The 22,842-nt window shown below is 44.0% G+C and overlaps 1 protein-coding gene and 1 pseudogene across 1 annotated transcript; both read right to left on the reverse strand.

The window, feature by feature from the left end:
* Window positions 1-2,065: 2,065 nt before the first annotated feature.
* Window positions 2,066-4,754, reverse strand: LOC144591334 (galactoside alpha-(1,2)-fucosyltransferase 2-like; annotated as a pseudogene).
* Window positions 4,755-14,543: 9,789 nt separating this feature from the next.
* Window positions 14,544-15,624, reverse strand: LOC144591336 (galactoside alpha-(1,2)-fucosyltransferase 2-like). The gene has a single exon (XM_078395564.1). It carries the CDS (start codon window positions 15,534-15,536, stop codon window positions 14,544-14,546), a length of 993 nt encoding a protein of 330 aa, XP_078251690.1. The 5' UTR covers window positions 15,537-15,624.
* Between the last annotated feature and the right edge of the window lie 7,218 nt (window positions 15,625-22,842).

The raw sequence follows: 22,842 nt of genomic DNA on the forward strand, positions 1-22,842 counted from the left end.
TGATAAGTGCGAGGTGCTGCATTTTGGTAGGACAAATCAAAATAGGACGTACAGGGTAAATGGTAGGGAATTGAGGAATGCAGTGGAACAGAGGGATCTGGGAATAACTGTGCATTGTTCCCTGAAGGTGGAATCTCATGTGGATAGGGTGGTGAAGAAGGCGTTTGGTATGCTTGCCTTTATAAATCAGACCATCGAGTATAGAAGTTGGGATGTAATGTTAAAATTGTACAGGGCATTGGTGAGGCCGAATCTGGAGTATGGTGTGCAGTTCTGGTCGCCAAATTATAGGAAGGATGTCGACAAAATGGAGAGGGTGCAGAGGAGATTTACTAGAATGTTGCCTGGGTTTCAGCACTTAGGCTACAGAGAGAGGTTGAACAGGTTGGGTCTTTATTCTTTGGAGCGTAGAAGGTTGAGGGGGGACTTGATAGAGGTTTTTAAAATTTTGAGAGGGACGGACAGAGTTGACGTGGGTAGGCTTTTCCCTTTGAGAGTGGGGAAGATTCCAACAAGGAGACATAGCTTCAGAATTGAGGGACAAAGGTTTAGGGGTAACATGAGGGGGAACTTCTTTACTCAGAGGGTGGTGGCTGTATGGAATGGGCTTCCGGTGGAAGTGGTGGAGGCAGGCTCGATTTTATTATTTAAGAGTAAATTGGATAGGTATATGGATAGGAGGGGATTGGAGGGTTATGGTCTGAGTGCAGGTAGATGAGACTAGGTCAGGGAGAATGGTCGGGGTGGACTGGTAGGGCCGGACAGGCCTGTTTCCGTGCTGTAGTTGTTATATGTTATATGTTATATGTTAGAAACAAGAAACTGCAGATGCTGGATACAAAAAATGCACAAAGTGCTGGAGTAAGTCAGCGGGCCAGGCAGCATCGCTGGAGGACATCGACAGGAGACATTTCGGGTCATTCTGAAGTCCCAAAAAGTGACCAGAGAAAGACCCAGAGAAGCTCACGTTGTCCAGAGATGCTGCCTGACCCACTGAGTTACTCCAGCACATTGTATGTGTGTTTCTGATCTCATAAAACCACTGTTGTATCTACATCCACCTCCATCCATGTGTTCCAGCCACTGCCAGCAAACAAACGTAGTCGCAAAATGTAAACAAACGAGCTTAGAATGGAAGAACTCACCCTTAATCTCGGAGATTAAAACAGTTTATAACTGGGGAATTATAAACATTCATTGTACAATGTGACATATTTCACAATGATTTTATTTCTAGAATTGTAGATGGATGAAACACTTCTATTAAGAGCCACACAAAAGTTTATTTCTTAGAAGCTAATTCCCACAACATCAAATATAATACAAATTATATACTGTATATAGAATGATATCCATTAATAATCACCTTTTTGTTTGCTTATGAAATAAAAAGAGCTGTCACACAATATTTCTCTGTTAGAGAGTTAGGGTGGACAATTGTTCTTTGGATGGCACTAGGGAGAGGGAGGTTGAGTATAGTTCTGAAATAAAATCTTGGCTTCAATCAAATTTCCTCAAACTCAAATCTTGGCTTCAATCAAATTTCCTCAAACTCAATTGCAACAAATCTGAAATCATCATCATTGGTCCAAAAACGCTCACCAAATCCACCCAAAACTTCATCCTCAACATTGATGGTCTCCCAGTATCCACCTCACCTCACATCCGGAATCTTGGAATCATCTTTGATCAAACCCTCTCCTTCGACAAACACATCAAACACATCACAAAGACAGCCTTCTTCCACCTCAAAAACATTGCCTGTCTCCGTCCATCCCTCTCCTCCACAGCTGCAGAAACCCTCATCCATGCCTTCATCACCTCCCGTCTGGACTACTGCAACAGCCTCCTCTATGGCGCACCCTCAAAAATCATCAGTAAACTTCAATACATTCAAAACTCCGCTGCCCGTCTACTCACCCACACCCCGATCCGTGACCATATCACCGCCGTCCTTTATAAACTCCACTGGCTCCCCATCCCCCAGAGAATCCAGTACAAAATCCTCCTCATAACCTACAAAGCCCTCCATAACCTGGCCCCATCCTACCTGACCGACCTCCTCCACAGGCACACTGCCACCTGCACCCTCCGCTCTGCTGCTGCCAATCTCCTATCCCCCCACATCCGGACCAAACTCAGATCCTGGGGGGACAGGGCTTTCTCCATCGCTGCTCCCACCCTATGGAACTCACTACCCCAAACCGACAGAGACTCCTCCACACTCACCACATTCAAAACATCGCTGAAGTCTCACCTGTTCAGTACTGCCTTCAACCACTGAAGGTCACCTCACCTTCTGTCTCCTTTCTCTGTTCGTTTATTTATTTACTTATTTATCTATTTATTAATTTCACTATGTTCTCTAAATCTCTGTAAAGCGTCTTTGAGTATATGAAAAGCGCTATATAAATAAAATGTATTATTATTATTATTATTAGTTCTGGGACCCAGAGAATGCACCACATTAATTACCTGGATTTGGGTGCATGGGGTTTACAACAAAGAACATAGAAGTGTACAACTTAGGAACAGTTTCTTTAGCACAGAATGTTTGCGCTGAATATGATTCCAAGACTACCTCTTATCTGCCAGCACATAAGGCATATCTATCCATTCTCAGAATATCCATGTGCGTATCCATCCAAATGCCTCTATCGTATCTGCCTCCAGCACCAACCCTGACAGTGCGTTCTCATCACCCAATGCACTCTATGTGCAAACCTGCCCAGACATGTCCTTTCAACTTTGTCCCTTTCACCTTAAACCTATGCCCTTTGATATTTCCATCATGGGGAAAAAAGGTTCTGACTGTCGACTCTACCAATGGGTCTTGGTATTTTACATACTTCTTCCTGAAATTAAGGATGCAGGTACAGCAGGCAGTGGAGAAAGCTAATGGCACGTTGGTCTTCATTGCGAGAGGATTTGAGTATAGGAGCAAGGAGGTCCTACTGCAGCTGTACAGGGCCCTGGTGAAACCACACCTGGAGTATTGCGTTCAATTTTGGTCTAATTTGAGGAAGGACATTATTGCAATTGGGGGAGTGCAGATTAGGTTCACCAGGTTTATTCCCGGGATGGCAGGACTGACATAGGATGAAAGAGTGACAGCCAATTTTCCCTACCCATTCCCTCCACAGAAGCTGCCTGACTTCACGAATCTGCTGCTTCTTGAATCTTCGAGCATTTTGTTCCGTTTTGGTCCCCCTACTATAGGGAGGATGTCGTGAAGATGGAAAGGCAGCAAAGAAGATTTACGAGGACTTGTGCTGTTGTGAGAGTTTGGGCAGGCTCGGAGTTTATTTCATGGAGCACAGGAGGTTGAGGGGTGATCCTATAGGGGTGTATAAGATCATGAGGGGAACAGATAGGGTAAATGCAGAGAGTCTTTTACCCAGTGTAAGGTGAGAGGGGAAAGATTTAAATAGTTCCATTTAAACTATTAATAGATGGCAAATAGTGGCAAAGTCTTCCATACTGAGGGTGGTGGGTATATGGAGAGAGCTCGCAGAGGAGGTCGTTGAGGCATGTACAATGAGAACATTTAAAAGACATTTGGACAGGTAGGTGTATAGGAAAGGGTGAGAGAGATGGGTGTGACTAATGTGGATGGGGTGTGTTGTTTGGTATGGGCAAGTTGGGCTGATGGGCCTCTTTCCATGCTGTAGGACACTATGAATTCAGAATGCCTGGTTAATTTAATGATTGTTTTTTTTAATCTTTGCCAGAACAGGTGAGAGGTCGGCTGCAATTCCAATCCATTGAGGTAAGTAAAATGTTTCGTACTTAAATATCTTTCGAGACCGTGAATCAGGCGTAGTGTAGTTAACCAGGTAAACAGTATCCCCACCAGCCAGGTAAGCTGCCCAGAAACCAAATGTCCCTAACGTTATTATAGTGTGATTACAGTGAGCAAGAATGGAAAGGTCTTCACCTGGACTCTTTGAAGTATCTGAAAAGAAAACGTCCCTTTTGGAATTATTGATGTTCTGCTTGCACCAATCTATTCCATCACTTGTCACCACAAAAATAACATTCCTGTATTTATCTCTGAAGTAACCCATCGCTTTTTCTAAATATCCCTTATCAGCCACGACCCCTTTGTAAAGAGGCATGATGCGAACATAATCACCCCTTCGAACATGGACTCCAACAAAAGTCACATTCTTTCGCTCTCCCCCGATGCGTCTCAGATATGCGTTTGTCTCTTCCGTGATGAAGTCGTGAAAGGTGAACTCGCGGAGAATCTCTTCCTGCAGGTGATGGAAGAAGGTCCAGGAGCACGGAAATCCCTGGAGCATTCGATAGTTCCCTGGAATATTACGATACTCCTCAGCCATCCAGTCGTGGAGTCCGTAAGGTTGAAAGGGTAATTTATTGACCAAACTTTCATGGAGGGTTGGAAGAGTAGTTTTGAAGACAGGAGACAGATAATTGGCCATGGAGGGCAAAATGTAGGCCTGGTGACCATTAATCTTTGCCAAAGCATAGAGTGATGCAAATTCTCCCATCTGGTTGCCAAGACGTCCAGCAGAATTTATTGTCCAAATTCCCTTTGGAATATTCTGCACGCTGCTTTGAACACATTTTTCATTTGTAGATTTTTTAAAATAATCTATATTAGCCTTATATTTATATTGGAATACAATTGTTATGAAAACCAACGTTACTGAAAGTAAAATGAATATAAAGATGCGATGTTTCATCTTGCTTTAATCAATAGAAATGTTCTTTGGAAAAACTATTTTCATGGAGTTTATCAGTTGTATCTCTGTTCTTTCAATTTAGCTCAGTGCTTCTGAAAATAGATTTTTTGAAATAAAATTATTTAAGTTTGTATTATTGAAAATTATTATAATAAAATTGTCATTAATATCATTACATTTGAACAATGTTTAATTTAGTTTAAACATAGAAACATAAAAAATAGGTGCAGGAGTAGGCCATTCGGCCCTTCGAGCCTGTACGCACCACCATTCAATATGATCATGGCTGATCATCCAACTCAGTATCCTGTACCTGCCTTCTCTCCATACCCCCTGATCCCTTTAGCCACAAGGGCCACATTTAACTCCCTCTTAAATATAGCCAATGAACTGGCCTCAACTACCTTCTGTGGCAGAGAATTCCACAGATTCACCACTCTCTGACTGAAAATGTTATTCCTCATCTCAGTTCTTAAACTGTGGCCCCTTGTTCTGGACTCCCCCAACATTGGGAACATGTTTCCTGCCTCTAACGTGTCCAACCCCTTAATAATCTTATACGTTTCGATAAGATCCCCTCTGATCCTTCTAGATTCCAGTGTATACAAGCCTAGTCGCTCCAGTCTTTCAACATACGATAGTCCCGCCATTCCGGGAATTAACCTAGTAAACCTCCGCTGCACGCCCTCAATAGCAAGAATATCCTTCCTCAAATTTGGAGACCAAAACTGCACACAGTACTCCAGGTGCAGTCTCACCAGGGCCCGGTACAACTGTAGAAGGACCTCTTTGCCCCTATACTCAACTCCTCTTGATATGAAGGCCAAAATTCCATTGGCTTTCTTCACTGCCTGCTGTACCTGCATGCTTCCTTTCAGTGACTGATGCACTAGGACACCCTTTGATGTGCCTTTCCAAATTGGAGAAATTAGTTACACATATTCATGTGGGAGGGTCAAAGATATCTTGCTCATGTACATAACGCATCGTGTCCTGAGAGTTACATACGTGAGATGCCGTTGGAAATCATGAAAAATTAATATGAATCGATATTCATTTGCTTCTATGATGCTCAAGCCAAGTAAAAAAAATACATGTCCATAGAAACATAGAAAATAGGTGCAGGAGTAGGCCATTTGGCCCTTCAAGCCTGTACGCACCGCCATTCAATATGATCATGGCTGATCATCCATCTCAGTATCCCGTACCTGCCTTCTCTCCATACACCCTGATCCCTTTAGCCACAAGGGCCACATCTAACTCCCTCTTACATATAGCCAATGAACTGGCCTCAACTACCTTCTGTGGCAGAGAATTCCACAGATTCACCACTCTCTGTGTGAAAAAAAACGTTCTCATCTCGGTCCTAAAAGACTTCCCCCTTATCCTTAAACTGTGACCCCTTGTTCTGGACTTCCCCAACATCGGGAACAATCTTCCTGCATCTAGCCTGTCCAACCCCTTAAGAATTTTGTAAGTTTCTATAAGATCCCCCCTCAATCTTCTAAATTCCAGCGAGTACAAGCCGAGTCTATCCAGTCTTTCTTCATATGAAAGTCCTGCCATCCCAGGGATCAATCTGGTGAACCTTCTCTGTACTCCCTCTATGGCAAGAATGTCTTTCCTCAGATTAGGAGACCAAAACTGTACGCAATACGCCAGGTGTGGTCTCACCAATGCCCTGTACAACTGCAGCAGAACCTCCCTGCTCCTATACTCAAATCCCCTCGCTATGAATGCTAACATACCATTGGCTTTCTTCACTGCCTGCTGCACCTGCATGCCTACTTTATTTGTCTCAATGGTTGTTTTTGTCTTTCTGGTTCTGCCAGTGAAGAAGGAATAAGAACTGTATTTCAACATTGCAATCTTCAAATTAAAATAATTGGCTTTACGAAATCAAGGAACGTTCAACTTTCATGCAACTCCTGGAGCACTGTGTGCAGTTTTGGTCTCCTAGTTTGAGTATAAGAGCAAAGAGGTCCTTCTGCAGTTGTATTTCTGCAGTTGCAGTTGCAGTTGTGAGACCGCACCTGGAGTACTGTGTGCAGTTTTGGTCTCCAAATTTGAGGAAGGATATTCTTGCTATTGAGGGCGTGCACCAGGTTAATCCCTGGAATGGCGGGACTGTCATATGTTGAAAGACTGGAGCGACTAGGCTTGTATACACTGGAATTTAGAAGGATGAGAGGAGATCTTATCGAAACGTATAAGATTATTAAGGGGTTGGACACGTTAGAGGCAGGAAACATGTTCCCAATGTTGGGGGAGTCCAGAACCAGGGGCCACAGTTTAAGAATAAGGGGTAGGCCATTTAGAACGGAGTTGAGGAAGAACATTTTCAGTCAGAGAGTGGTGAAGGTGTGGAATTCTCTGCCTCAGAAGGCAGTGGAGGCCAGTTCGTTGGATGCTTGCAAGAGAGAGCTGGATAGAGCTCTTAAGGATAGAGCTCGAGATAGAGAGAGAACTAGATCGTCAAGAGAGAGCTGGATAGAGCTCTTAAGGATAGCGGAGTCAGGGGGTATGGGGAGAAGGCAGGAACGGGGTACTGATTGAGAATGGTCAGCCATGATCACATTGAATGGCGGTGCGTACAGGCTCGAAGGGCCGAATGGCCTCCTCCTGCACCTATTGTCTGTTGTCTATTGTCTATTGATCCACTGCAGATTTGGTTATCGACACAAGGGGTTGACAGCTGACAATCTCCCTGGCACGAATGAATGGCAAGATACCATTGGCTTTCTTCACTGCCTGCTGCATCTGCATGCCTACTTTATTTGTCTCAATGATTGTGCTTGCCTTTCTGGTTCTGCCAGGGAAGCCGGATTAAGTTGTATTGCAACATTGCAATCTTCAAATTAAAATAATTGGCTTTACGAAATCAAGGAACGTTCAACTTTCATGCAACACCCTCTAATCTGACAGCACCAACCATTGTCATGGACATATTCACAAAGTGCTGGAGTAACTCAGCAGGTCAGGCAGCATCTCGGGAGAGAAGGAATGGGTGACGTTTCGGGTCGAGACCCTTCTTCATTGTCATGGACATTCTTGCCAAGGACTCAAATCATTAATCCCAATTTCATAATATGATTTTAATAAACAATGTTTATATATTTATAATTACATTGAACGTCTCCTGTACGTAACCAGCAGACGTTGCGAAGACACAAAAGGTCATCAGGTTGCAGCTCCGTCAGCAGAAAATTGACAAACTACACTTACCCCCGGGTTCTTTCATGACAGCATTGTAAATGTCTTTATATGTTGACAGACCCACAATACATGAAAACAGTGTGTTAATGATGCCTGCTTATGTACGTAACGATTTGGACACGGAGAACTAAGGAAGCACAGTATGTCTGTCTCCTTTGCTTTAAAGTATGTTGAGTTAAGAATTTTTGGACATGTATTTTTTTTTACTTGGCTCGAGCATCATAGAAACAAATGAATATCGATCAGAAAAATATTAATTTTTCATGATTTCCAATGGCATCTTACGTATGTAACTCTCAGGACACGACGAGTTACATACATGAGCATGATATTTTTGACCCTCCCACATGAATATGTGCAACTAATTTCTCCAAGCAAAGTCGGGTTTGGAAAGACACATCAAAGGTGTGGTCATGGTACATTTATTTCCAATTAACCTATTTCTGGAAAACAGAGGGAATAATTGTGTGCAGAGATGAGACAGCGGTGAAGGATAGTCAATATTAAAGAGTATGACAGGCACTGTAGTTTGAATCTTGAGGTAATTACCAATTTCCTTTACAGTGGGACTCTCTGACTCTCTGTGTTTGCCTCTACCCTCCTCATCTGTCTGTCATTCTGCCCTGAAAAAGCAGCCAACATAATCATACCTCCAGATTCAAGAACAAATTCTTCCCCACTGTTTACAGATGTCTGAATGATTCTCCCATAAAATACGGATGTATCCAAATAATAGCCTTTTTATCTATCATGGTACATCTGACAATAATATAAACCAATACAAATGTTAGTCCCAATAACAGCAGCATTCAACAAAGCAGCAACGATTTACACACGAGACATATATTTACACCCGTTCAACTTTGAATGCTTCAAGGCATATCTCACTCACTCAGTTTAAATGGGATTTTTGCCAAATTTGTTTTGTAATAAGGAAGTTGAAGTGAATCTAAATAAGTCTGAAGAAGGGTCTCGACCCGAAACGTCACCCATTCCTTCTCTCCCGAGATGCTGCCCGACCCGCTGAGTTACTCCAGCATTTTGTGAATGAATCTAAATAAGTACATGTCATTGCTTAACAATCTTTAGTGCTTTTAATGAAAATGAAACCATTGTACCATTTTTCTAGATGGTGAACATCATAGGGGTGTGAAGATTGATCACTGAAGGCCACAGATAGGGTATATTTGGGAATTGTAGTGTACACACATGTTAGAAATGCCCTTGAAGAAAATTACAAAAACAAGGAGTCTGGAACGAGTCTGGAATTCATGTGGTGATAGAAAATCGCATCATAAATTGAAAGATTAATAAAAGAGATTGAAAGAGAGTAAATGGAAAGATTCAGATTCAGATTAGTTTATTGTCTAATACACTGGCGAGCAATAAACTTGCTTGTTCACATGAAGTGCACAGTGTATACATACATTAGTAGCAGGAACGCCAAGGAGTCCAGCCAAAAACTAATGGGACACGAGTTGCATGCGATAGTCGTGTTTATTCTCCCCAGCACGGCTCTCCACCACTTCCCCAGTCTCGGGCGATACCTGGCCTTAAATACCGACTCAGGTAACACCCCCTGTGACTTGTGCCTGCCACACCCAGACACCGCCCCCTAGAGCCGATGGTTCATTCTGCCCTTGGTTTGCCACCAGGTGTCACCACAATAGACAATAGACAATAGTTGCAGGAGTAGGCCATTCGGCCCTTCGAGCCTGTACAGACCGCCATTCAATGTGATCATGGCGGATCATTCTCAATCAGTACCCCGTTCCTGCCTTCTCCCCATACCCCCTGACTCCGCTGTCCTTAAGAGCTCTACCAAGCTCTCTCTTGAACGTATTCAGAGAATTGGCCTCCACTGCCCTCTGAGGCAGAGAATTCCACAGATTCACAACTCTCTGACTGAAAAAGTTTTTCCTCATCTCCGTTCTAAATGGCCTACCCCTTATTCTTAAACTGTGGCCCCTTGTTCTGGACTCCCCCAACATTGGGAACATGTTTCCTGCCTCTAATGTGTCCAACCCCTTAATAATCTTATACGTTTCGATAAGATCCCCTCTCATCCTTCTAAATTCCAGTGTATACAAGCCTAGTCGCTCCAGTCTTTCAACATATGACAGTCCCGCCATTCCGGGAATTAACCTAGTAAACCTACGCTGCACGCCCTCAATAGCAATAATATCCTTCCTCAAATTTGGAGACCAAAACTGCACACAGTACTCCAGGTGCGGTCTCACTAGGGCCCTGTACAACTGCAGAAGGACCTCTTTGCTCCTATACTCAACTCCTCTTGTTATGAAGGCCAACATTCCATTGGCTTTCTTCACTGCCTGCTGTACCTGCATGCTTCCTTTCAGTGACTGATGCACTAGGACACCCAGATCTCGTTGTACGTCCCCTTTTCCTAACTTGACACCATTCAGATAATAATCTGCCTTCCTGTTCTTACCACCAAAGTGGATAACCTCACACTTATCCACATTAAACTGCATCTGCCAACCATCCGCCCTCTCTCACAACCTGTCCAAGTCACCCTGCAACCTCATAGCATCTTCCTCACAGTTCACACTGCCACCCAGCTTTGTATCATCTGCAAATTTGCTAATGACCCACCCCCCACAGATTCGCAAATTCAGTCGTGCCCTGGTGGCAACTTGGAATGCCTGCTTTGGTGTTCCGCGTCACATCACGTCCGACCGGTTCACGTGGGAACTGCGGTCGTCCATGGCCCGCCTGTTGGGAACGGCTCCACCATTCGACAGCGTACCATTCCCCAGTCAAATGGGTTGGTGGATTTATTCACAAAGTGCTGGAGTAACTCAGCAGGTCAGGCAGCATCTCAGGAGAGAAGGAATGGGTGACGTTTCGGGTCGAGACCCTTCTTCAGACTAATGTCAGGGGGGGCGGGACAAAGGAAGGATATAGGTGGAGACAGGAAGATAGAGGGAGATCTGGGAAGGGGAGGGGAAGAGAGGGACAGAGGGACTATCTAAAGTTGGAGAAGTCGATGTTCATACCACTGGGCTGCAAACTGCCCAGGCGAAATATGAGGTGCTGTTCCTCCAATTTCCGGTGGGTCTCACTATGCCACTGGAGGAGGCCCATGACAGAAAGGTCGGACCGGGAGTGGGAGGGGGAGTTGAAGTGCTCAGCCACCGGGAGATCAGTTTGGTCAACGCGGACCGAGCGCAGGTGTTCAGCGAAGCGATCGCCGAGCCTGCGCTTGGTTTCGCCGATGTAAATAAGTTGACATCTAGAGCAGCGGATGCAATAGATGAGGTTGGAGGAGGTGCAGGTGAACCTCTGTCTCACCTGGAAAGACTGTTTGGGTCCTTGGATAGAGTTGAGGGGGGAGGTAAAGGGACAGGTGTTGCATCTCGTGCGGTTGCAGGGGAAAGTGCCCGGGGATGGGGTGGTTTGGGTAGGAAGGGACGAGTGGACCAGGGAGTTACGGAGGGAACGGTCTCTGCGGAACGCAGAGAGGGGAGGGGATGGGAAGATATGGCCAGTGGTGGGGTCCCGTTGTAGGTGACGGAAATGTTGGTGGATGATATGTTGGATCCGCTGGCTGGTGGGGTGGAAGGTGAGAACGAGGGGGAACCTGTCCTTGCTGCGAGTGGGGGGAGGGGGAGCAAGAGCGGAGCTGCGGGATGTAGAAGAGACCCTAGTGAGAGCCTCATCTATAATGGAGGAGGGGAAGCCCCGTTTTCTGAAGAACGAGGCTGCCAACCAACATTATCCCCACATTTTCCCTTCCACCAGTCAGCCAATCTTCTAGGCAAACTAGTAACTTTTGCTCTGAAGACCCAAAAAGTGACCAGAGAAAGACCCAGAGAAGCTCACGTTGTCCAGAGATGCTGCCTGACCCACTGAGTTACTCCAGCACATTGTATGTGTGTTTTTGATCTCATAAAACCACTGTTGTATCTACATCCACCTCCATCCATGTGTTCCAGCCACTGCCAGCAAACAAACGTAGTCGCAAAATGTAATCAAACGTAGTCGCAAAAAGCTTAGAATGGAAGAACTCACCCTTAATCTCGGAGATTAAAACAGTTTATAACTGGGGAATTATAAACATTCATTGTGCAATGTGACATATTTCACAATGATTTTATTTCTAGAATTGTAGATGGATGAAACACTTCTATTAAGAGCCACACAAAAGTTTATTTCTTAGAAGCTAATTCCCACAACATCAAATATAATACAAATTATATACTGTATATAGAATGATATCCATTAATAATCATCTTTTTGTTTGCTTATGAAATAAAAAGAGCTGTCTCACAATATTTCCCTGTTAGAGAGTTAGGGTGGACAATTGTTCTTTGGATGGCACTAGGGAGAGGGAGGTTGAGTATAGTTCTGAAATAAAATCTTGGCTTCAATCAAATTTCCTCAAACTCAAATCTTGGCTTCAATCAAATTTCCTCAAACTCAATTGCAACAAAGCTGAAATCATCATCATTGGTCCAAAAACGCTCACCAAATCCACCCAAAACTTCATCCTCAACATTGATGGTCTCCCAGTATCCACCTCACCTCACATCCGGAATCTTGGAATCATCTTTGATCAAACCCTCTCCTTCGACAAACACATCAAACACATCACAAAGACAACCTTCTTCCACCTCAAAAACATTGCCCGTCTCCGTCCATCCCTCTCCTCCACAGCTGCAGAAACCCTCATCTACGCCTTCATCACCTCCCGTCTGGACTACTGCAACAGCCTCCTCTATGGCGCACCCTCAAAAATCATCAGTAAACTTCAATACATTCAAAACTCCGCTGCCCGTCTACTCACCCACACCCCGATCCGTGACCATATCACCCCCGTCCTTTACAAACTCCACTGGCTCCCCATCCCCCAGAGAATCCAGTATAAAATCCTCCTCATAACCTACAAAGCCCTCCATAACCTGGCCCCATCCTACCTGACCGACCTCCTCCACAGGCACACTCCCACCTGCACCCTCCGCTCTGCTGCTGCCAATCTCCTATCCCCCCACATCCGGACCAAACTCAGATCCTGGGGGGACAGGGCTTTCTCCATCGCTGCTCCCACCCTATGGAACTCACTACCCCAAACCGTCAGAGACTCCTCCACACTCACCACATTCAAAACATCGCTGAAGTCTCACCTGTTCAGTACTGCCTTCAACCACTGAAGGTCACCTCACCTTCTGTCTCCTTTCTCTGTTCGTTTACTTATTTACTTATTTATCTATTTATTAATTTCCCTATGTTCTCTAAATCTCTGTAAAGCGTCTTTGAGTATATGAAAAGCGCTATATAAATAAAATGCATTATTATTATTATTATTAGTTCTGGGACCCAGAGAATGCACCATATTAATTACCTGGATTTGGGTGCATGGGGTTTACAACAAAGAACATAGAAGTGTACAACTTAGGAACAGTTTCTTTAGCACACAATGTTTGCGCTGAATATGATTCCAAGACTACCTCTTATCTGCCAGCACATAAGGCATATCTATCCATTCTCAGAATATCCATGTGCGTATCCATCCAAATGCCTCTGTAAATGCTACTATCGTATCTGCCTCCAGCACCAACCCTGACAGTGCGTTCTCATCACCCAATGCACTCTATGTGCAAACCTGCCCAGACATGTCCTTTCAACTTTGTCCCTTTCACCTTAAACCTATGCCCTTTGATATTTCCATCATGGGGAAAAAAGGTTCTGACTGTCGACTCTACCAATGGGTCTTGGTATTTTACATACTTCTTCCTGAAATTAAGCATGCAGGTACAGCAGGCAGTGGAGAAAGCTAATGGCACGTTGGTCTTCATTGCGAGAGGATTTGAGTATAGGAGCAAGGAGGTCCTACTGCAGCTGTACAGGGCCCTGGTGAAACCACACCTGGAGTATTGCGTTCAATTTTGGTCTAATTTGAGGAAGGACATTATTGCAATTGGGGGAGTGCAGATTAGGTTCACCAGGTTTATTCCCGGGATGGCAGGACTGACATAGGATGAGAGAGTGACAGCCAATTTTCCCTACCCATTCCCTCCACAGAAGCTGCCTGACTTCAAGAATCTGCTGCTTCTTGAATCTTCGAGCATTTTGTTCCGTTTTGGTCCCCCTACTATAGGGAGGATGTCGTGAAGATGGAAAGGCAGCAAAGAAGATTTACGAGGACTTGTGCTGTTGTGAGAGTTTGGGCAGGCTCGGAGTTTATTTCATGGAGCACAGGAGGTTGAGGGGTGATCCTATAGGGGTGTATAAGATCATGAGGGGAACAGATAGGGTAAATGCAGAGAGTCTTTTACCCAGTGTAAGGTGAGAGGGGAAAGATTTAAATAGTTCCATTTAAACTATTAATAGATGGCAAATAGTGGCAAAGTCTTCCATACTGAGGGTGGTGGGTATATGGAGAGAGCTCGCAGAGGAGGTCGTTGAGGCATGTACAATGAGAACATTTAAAAGACATTTGGACAGGTAGGTGTATAGGAAAGGGTGAGAGAGATGGGTGTGACTAATGTGGATGGGGCGTGTTGTTTGGTATGGGCAAGTTGGGCTGATGGGCCTCTTTCCATGCTGTAGGACACTATGAATTCAGAATGCCTGGTTAATTTAATGATTGTTTTTTTAAATCTTTGCCAGAACAGGTGAGAGGTCGGCTGCAATTCCAATCCATTGAGGTAAGTAAAATGTTTCGTACTTAAATATCTTTCGAGACCGTGAATGAGGCGTAGTGTAGTTAACCAGGTAAACAGTATCCCCACCAGCCAGGTAAGCTGCCCAGAAACCAAATGTCCCTAACGTTATTATAGTGTGATTACAGTGAGCAAGAATGGAAAGGTCTTCACCTGGACTCTTTGAAGTATCTGAAAAGAAAACGTCCCTTTTGGAATTATTGATGTTCTGCTTGCACCAATCTATTCCATCACTTGTCACCACAAAAATAACATTCCTGTATTTATCTCTGAAGTAACCCATCGCTTTTTCTAAATATCCCTTATCAGCCACGACCCCTTTGTAAAGAGGCATGATGCCAACATAATCACCCCTTCGAACATGGACTCCAACAAAAGTCACATTCTTTCGCTCTCCCCCGATGCGTCTCAGATACGCGTTTGTCTCTTCCGTGATGAAGTCGTGAAAGGTGAACTCGTGGAGAATCTCTTCCCGCAGGTGATGGAAGAAGGTCCAGGAGCACGGAAATCCCTGGAGCATTCGATAGTTCCCTGGAATATTACGATACTCCTCAGCCATCCAGTCGTGGAGTCCGTAAGGTTGAAAGGGTAATTTATTGACCAAACTTTCATGGAGGGTTGGAAGAGTAGTTTTGAAGACAGGAGACAGATAATTGGCCATGGAGGGCAAAATGTAGGCCTGGTGACCATTAATCTTTGCCAAAGCATAGAGTGATGCAAATTCTCCCATCTGGTTGCCAAGACGTCCAGCAGAATTTATTGTCCAAATTCCCTTTGGAATATTCTGCACGCTGCTTTGAACACATTTTTCATTTGTAGATTTTTTAAAATAATCTATATTAGCCTTATATTTATATTGGAATACAATTGTTATGAAAACCAACGTTACTGAAAGTAAAATTAATATAAAGATGCGATGTTTCATCTTGCTTTAATCAATAGAAATGTTCTTTGGAAAAACTATTTTCATGGAGTTTATCAGTTGTATCTCTGTTCTTTCAATTTAGCTCAGTGCTTCTGAAAATAGATTTTTTGAAATAAAATTATTTAAGTTTGTATTATTGAAAATTATTATAATAAAATTGTCATTAATATCATTACATTTGAACAATGTTTAATTTAGTTTAAACATAGAAACATAAAAAATAGGTCCAGGAGTAGGCCATTCGGCCCTTCGAGCCTGTACGCACCACCATTCAATATGATCATGGCTGATCATCCAACTCAGTATCCTGTACCTGCCTTCTCTCCATACCCCCTGATCCCTTTAGCCACAAGGGCCACATCTAACTCCCTCTTAAATATAGCCAATGAACTGGCCTCAACTACCTTCTGTGGCAGAGAATTCCACAGATTCACCACTCTCTGACTGAAAATGTTATTCCTCATCTCAGTTCTAAATGGCCTACCCCTTATTCTTAAACTGTGGCCCCTTGTTCTGGACTCCCCCAACATTGGGAACATGTTTCCTGCCTCTAACGTGTCCAACCCCTTAATAATCTTATACGTTTCGATAAGATCCCCTCTGATCCTTCTAGATTCCAGTGTATACAAGCCTAGTCGCTCCAGTCTTTCAACATACGATAGTCCCGCCATTCCGGGAATTAACCTAGTAAACCTCCGCTGCACGCCCTCAATAGCAATAATATCCTTCCTCAAATTTGGAGACCAAAACTGCACACAGTACTCCAGGTGCAGTCTCACCAGGGCCCGGTACAACTGTAGAAGGACCTCTTTGCCCCTATACTCAACTCCTCCTGATATGAAGGCCAAAATTCCATTGGCTTTCTTCACTGCCTGCTGTACCTGCATGCTTCCTTTCAGTGACTGATGCACTAGGACACCCTTTGATGTGCCTTTCCAAATTGGAGAAATTAGTTAAACATATTCATGTGGGAGGGTCAAAGATATCATGCTCATGTACATAACGCATCGTGTCCTGGGAGTTACATACGTGAGATGCCGTTGGAAATCATGAAAAATTAATATGAATCGATATTCATTTGCTTCTATGATGCTCAAGCCAAGTAAAAAAAATACATGTCCATAGAAACATAGAAAATAGGTGCAGGAGTAGTCCATTTGGCCCTTCAAGCCTGTACGCACCGCCATTCAATATGATCATGGCTGATCATCCATCTCAGTATCCCGTACCTGCCTTCTCTCCATACACCCTGATCCCTTTAGCCACAAGGGCCACATCTAACTCCCTCTTACATATAGCCAATGAACTGGCCTCAACTACCTTCTGTGGCAGAGAATTCCACAGATTCACCACTCTCTGTGTGAAAAAAAAGTTCTCATCTCGGTCCTAAAAGACTTCCCCCTTATCCTTAAACTGTGACCCCTTGTTCTGGACTTCCCCAACATCGGGAACAATCTTCCTGCATCTAGCCTGTCCAACCCCTTAAGAATTTTGTAAGTTTCTGTAAGATCCCCCCTCAATCTTCTAAATTCCAGCGAGTACAAGCCGAGTCTATCCAGTCTTTCTTCATATGAAAGTCCTGCCATCCCAGGGATCAATCTGGTGAACCTTCTCTGTACTCCCTCTATGGCAAGAATGTCTTTCCTCAGATTAGGAGACCAAAACTGTACGCAATACTCCAGGTGTGGTCTCACCAATGCCCTGTACAACTGCAGCAGAACCTCCCTGCTCCTATACTCAAATCCCCTCGCTATGAATGCTAACATACCATTGGCTTTCTTCACTGCCTGCTGCACCTGCATGCCTACTTTATTTGTCTCAATGGTTGTTTTTGTCTTTCTGGTTCTGCCAGGGAAGAAGGAATAAGAACTGTATTTCAACATTGCAATCTTCAAATTAAAATAATTGGCTTTACGAAATCAAGGAACGTTCAACTTTCATGCAACACCTGGAGCACTGTGTGCAGTTTTGGTCTCCTAGTTTGAGTATAAGAGCAAAGAGGTCCTTCTGCAGTTGTATTTCTGCAGTTGCAGTTGCAGTTGTGAGACCGCACCTGGAGTACTGTGTGCAGTTTTGGTCTCCAAATTTGAGGAAGGATATTCTTGCTATTGAGGGCGTGCACCAGGTTAATCCCTGGAATGGCGGGACTGTCATATGTTGAAAGACTGGAGCGACTAGGCTTGTATACACTGGAATTTAGAAGGATGAGAGGAGATCTTATCGAAACGTATAAGATTATTAAGGGGTTGGACACGTTAGAGGCAGGAAACATGTTCCCAATGTTGGGGGAGTCCAGAACCAGGGGCCACAGTTTAAGAATAAGGGGTAGGCCATTTAGAACGGAGTTGAGGAAGAACTTTTTCAGTCAGAGAGTGATGAAGGTGTGGAATTCTCTGCCTCAGAAGGCAGTGGAGGCCAGTTCGTTGGATGCTTTCAAGAGAGAGCTGGATAGAGCTCTTAAGGATAGAGCTCGAGATAGAGAGAGAACTAGATCGTCAAGAGAGAGCTGGATAGAGTTCTTAAGGATAGTGGAGTCAGGGGGTATGGGGAGAAGGCAGGAACGGGGTACTGATTGAGAATGGTCAGCCATGATCACATTGAATGGCGGTGCGTACAGGCTCGAAGGGCCGAATGGCCTCCTCCTGCACCTATTGTCTGTTGTCTATTGTCTATTGATCCACTGCAGATTTGGTTATCGACACAAGGGGTTGACAGCTGACAATCTCCCTGGCACGAATGAATGGCAAGATACCATTGGCTTTCTTCACTGCCTGCTGCATCTGCATGCCTACTTTATTTGTCTCAATGATTGTGCTTGCCTTTCTGGTTCTGCCAGGGCAGCAGGATTAAGTTGTATTGCAACATTGCAATCTTCAAATTAAAATAATTGGCTTTACGAAATCAAGGAACGTTCAACTTTCATGCAACACCCTCTAATCTGACAGCACCAACCATTGTCATGGACATATTCACAAAGTGCTGGAGTAACTCAGCAGGTCAGGCAGCATCTCGGGAGAGAAGGAATGGGTGACGTTTCGGGTCGAGACCCTTCTTCATTGTCATGGACATTCTTGCCAAGGACTCAAATCATTAATCCCAATTTCATAATATGATTTTAATAAACAATGTTTATATATTTATAATTACATTGAACGTCTCCTGTACGTAACCAGCAGACGTTGCGAAGACACGAAAGGTCATCAGGTTGCAGCTCCGTCAGCAGAAAACTGACAAACTACACTTACCCCCGGGTTCTTTCATGACAGCATTGTAAATGTCTTTATATGTTGACAGACCCACAATACATGAAAACAGTGTGTTAATGATGCCTGCTTATGTACGTAATGATTTGGACACGGAGAACTAAGTAAGCACAGTATGTCTCCTTTGCTTTGAAGTATGTTGAGTTAAGAATTTTTGGACATGTATTTTTTTTTACTTGGCTCGAGCATCATAGAAACAAATGAATATCGATCAGAAAAATATTAATTTTTCATGATTTCCAATGGCATCTTACGTATGTAACTCTCAGGACACGACGAGTTACATACATAACATATAACATATAACAACTACAGCATGGAAACAGGCCTGTCCGGCCCTACCAGTCCACGCCGACCATTCTCCCTGACCTAGTCTCATCTACCTGCACTCAGACCATAACCCTCCAATCCCCTCCTATCCATATATCTATCCAATTTACTCTTAAATAATAAAATCGAGCCAGCCTCCACCACTTCCACCGGAAGTCCATTCCATACAGCCACAACCCTCTGAGTAAAGAAGTTCCCCCTCATGTTACCCCTAAACCTTTGTCCCTCAATTCTGAAGCTATGTCCCCTTGTTGGAATCTTCCCCACTCTCAAAGGGAAAAGCCTATCCACGTCAACTCTGTCCGTCCCTCTCAAAATTTTAAAAACCTCTATCAAGTCCCCCCTCAACCTTCTACGCTCCAAAGAATAAAGACCCAACCTGTTCAACCTCTCTCTGTAGCCTAAGTGCTGAAACCCAGGCAACATTCTAGTAAATCTCCTCTGTACCCTCTCCATTTTGTCGACATCCTTCCTATAATTTGGCGACCAGAACTGCACACCATACTCCAGATTCGGCCTCACCAATGCCCTGTACAATTTCAACATTACATCCCAACTTCTATACTCGATGCTCTGATTTATAAAGGCAAGCATACCAAACGCCTTCTTCACCACCCTATCCACATGAGATTCCACCTTCAGGGAACAATGCACAGTTATTCCCAGATCCCTCTGTTCCACTGCATTCCTCAATTCCCTACCATTTACCCTGTACGTCCTATTTTGATTTGTCCTACCAAATTGCAGCACCTCACACTTATCAGCATTAAACTCCATCTGCCATCTTTCAGCCCACCCTTCCAAAAGGCCCAAGTCTCTCTGTAGACTTTGAAAATCTACCTCACTATCAACTACTCCACCTATCTTAGTATCATCTGCATATTTACTAATCCAATTTGCCACACCATCATCCAGATCATTAATGTAAATGACAAACAACAGTGGACCCAACACAGATCCTTGGGGCACTCCACTAGACACTGGCCTCCAACCTGACATACAATTGTCAACCGTTACCCTCTGGTATCTCCCATTCAGCCATTGTTGAATCCATCTTGCAACCTCACTATTAATACCCAACGATTTAACCTTCTTAATCAACCTTCCATGTGGAACCTTGTCAAATGCCTTACTGAAGTCCATATAGACAACATCCACAGCCTTGCCCTTATCAATTTCCCTGGTAACCTCTTCAAAAAATTCAAGAAGATTAGTCAAACATGACCTTCGAGGCACAAATCCATGTTGACTGTTTCTAATCAGGCCTTGATTATCCAAATAATTATATATATTGTCCCTAAGTATCTTTTCCATTAATTTTCCCACCACAGACGTCAAACTAATAGGTCTATAATTGCTAGGTTTACTTTTAGAACCTTTTTTAAACAACGGCACAACATGCGCAATGCGCCAATCTTCCGGCACCATCCCTGTTTCTAATGACGTTTGAAATATTTCCGTCATAGCCCCTGCTATTTCTGCACTAACTTCCCTCAATGTCCTAGGGAATATCCTATCAGGACCTGGAGACTTATCCACTTTTATATTCTTCAAAAGTGTCCGTACCTCCTCTTCTTTAATCCTCCTAATTTCCATCACTACTCTACTTGTTTCGCTTACCTCACATAATTCAATATCCTTCTCCTCGGTAAATACCGAAGAAAAGAAATTGTTTAATATCTCCCCCATTTCTTCCGGCTCAGCACATAGCTGTCCACTCTGACTCTCTAATGGACCAATTTTATCCCTCACTATCCTTTTGCTATTGACATATCTGTAGAACCCCTTGGGGTTTACTTTTACATTACTTGCCAAAGCAGCCTCATATCTTTTTTTCGCTTTTCTAATTTCCTTCTTAAGATTCCTTTTACATTCTTTATATTCCTCAAGAACCTCATTTACTCCCTGCCGCTTATATTTATTGTATATCTCCCTCTTTTTCCGAACCAAGTGTCCAATTTCCCTGGAAAACCACGGCTCTTTCAAATTATTATTCTTTCCTTTCCACCGAACAGGGACATAAAGACTCTGTACTCTCAAAATTTCACCTTTAAATATCCTCCATTTCTCTATTATATCCTTTTCATAAAACAACAATTTCCATTTCACTCCTTTTAAATCCTTTCTCATCTCCTCAAAATTAGCCTTTCTCCAATCCAAAATCTCAACCCTTGGTCCAGATTTGACCTTCTCCATAATGATATTGAAACTAATGGCATTATGATCACTAGACCCAAAGTGCTCCTCAACACATACCTCCGTCACCTGACCCATCTCATTTCCTAACAGGAGGTCCAACACTGCCCCTTCTCTGGTAGGCACCTCTACGTATTGCTGCAAAAAACTATCCTGCACACATTTTACAAACTCCAAACCATCCAGCCCTTTAACAGAATGTGATTCCCAGTCTATATACGGAAAATTGAAATCACCCACAATCACCACTCTGTGCTTACTACTAATATCTGCTATCTCCTTACATATTTGCTCTTCCAATTCTCGTTCCCTATTTGGCGGTCTATAATACACCCCTATAAGTGTTGCTAAACCTTTCTCATTTCTGAGTTCCACCCAAACAGCCTCCTTAATCGAGCCTTCTAGTCTGTCCTGCCAAAGCACTGCTGTGATATCCTCCCTGACAAGCAATGCAACACCCCCACCTCTTGCCCCTCCGATTCTATCACATCTGAAACAATGAAATCCTGGAATATTTAATTGCCAATCGCAACCCTCCTGCAACCATGTTTCACTGATCGCCACAACATCATACTTCCAGATGTCAATCCAGGCTCTAAGCTCATCCACCTTTCTTACAATGCTCCTAGCATTAAAATATACACATTTAAGGGACCCATCATTTCTTATTCTCAGTTTATTTCTTTTCCCTTCTTTCTCTCCTACATATTGGGTCTGAGTGTTTCCCTTTTCTGCCTCCTGCCTCACACACTGCCTATTAGCTATCTGTGTTTGAGTCCCTCCCCCCAACCGTACTAGTTTAAAGTCTCCGCAGTTATTTTAGCAAATCTCCCCGCCAGGATATTGGTTCCCCTCGGGTTCAGATGCAACCCGTCCTTTTTGTACAGGTCATACTTCCCCCAGAAGAGGTCCCAATGATCCAGAAACTTGAAACCCTGCTCCCTGCACCAGTTCCTCAGCCACGTATTTATCCTCCACCTCACTCCATTCCTATTCTCACTATCGCGTGGCACAGGCAGCAAGCCTGAGATTATTACTTTGGAAGTCCTTTTTTTTAACTCTCTTCATAGCCCCCTGAATTCTCCTTTCAGGACCTCTTCCCTTATCCTACCTATATTGTTGGTACCTATATGTACCACGACCTCTGGCTCCTCTCCCTCCCCTTTCAGGATATCCTGGACACGCTCAGACACATCCCGGACACCGGCACCAGGGAGGCAAACCACCATCCGGGTCTCCCTACTGCGTCCACAGAAACGCCTATCTGACCCCCTCACTATAGAGTCCCCTATTACTACTGCTCTCCTCTTCCTTTCCCTACCCTTCTGAGCAACAGGGCCGGACTCCTTGCCAGAGGCCCGGGCACCGTCGTTGCCCCCAGGTAGGCTGTCCCCCCCAACAGTACTTAAACAGGAGTACTTATTTCCAAGGGGTACAGCCACCGGGGTACTCCCTAGTCCCTGCCTCTGTTCCTTGCCCCCCCTAACAGTGACCCACTTGTCTACCTCCCGTGGTCT

This window comes from Rhinoraja longicauda, unplaced genomic scaffold (genome assembly GCF_053455715.1).
Source record: "Rhinoraja longicauda isolate Sanriku21f unplaced genomic scaffold, sRhiLon1.1 Scf000867, whole genome shotgun sequence".
Lineage (NCBI taxonomy): Eukaryota > Metazoa > Chordata > Chondrichthyes > Rajiformes > Arhynchobatidae > Rhinoraja > Rhinoraja longicauda.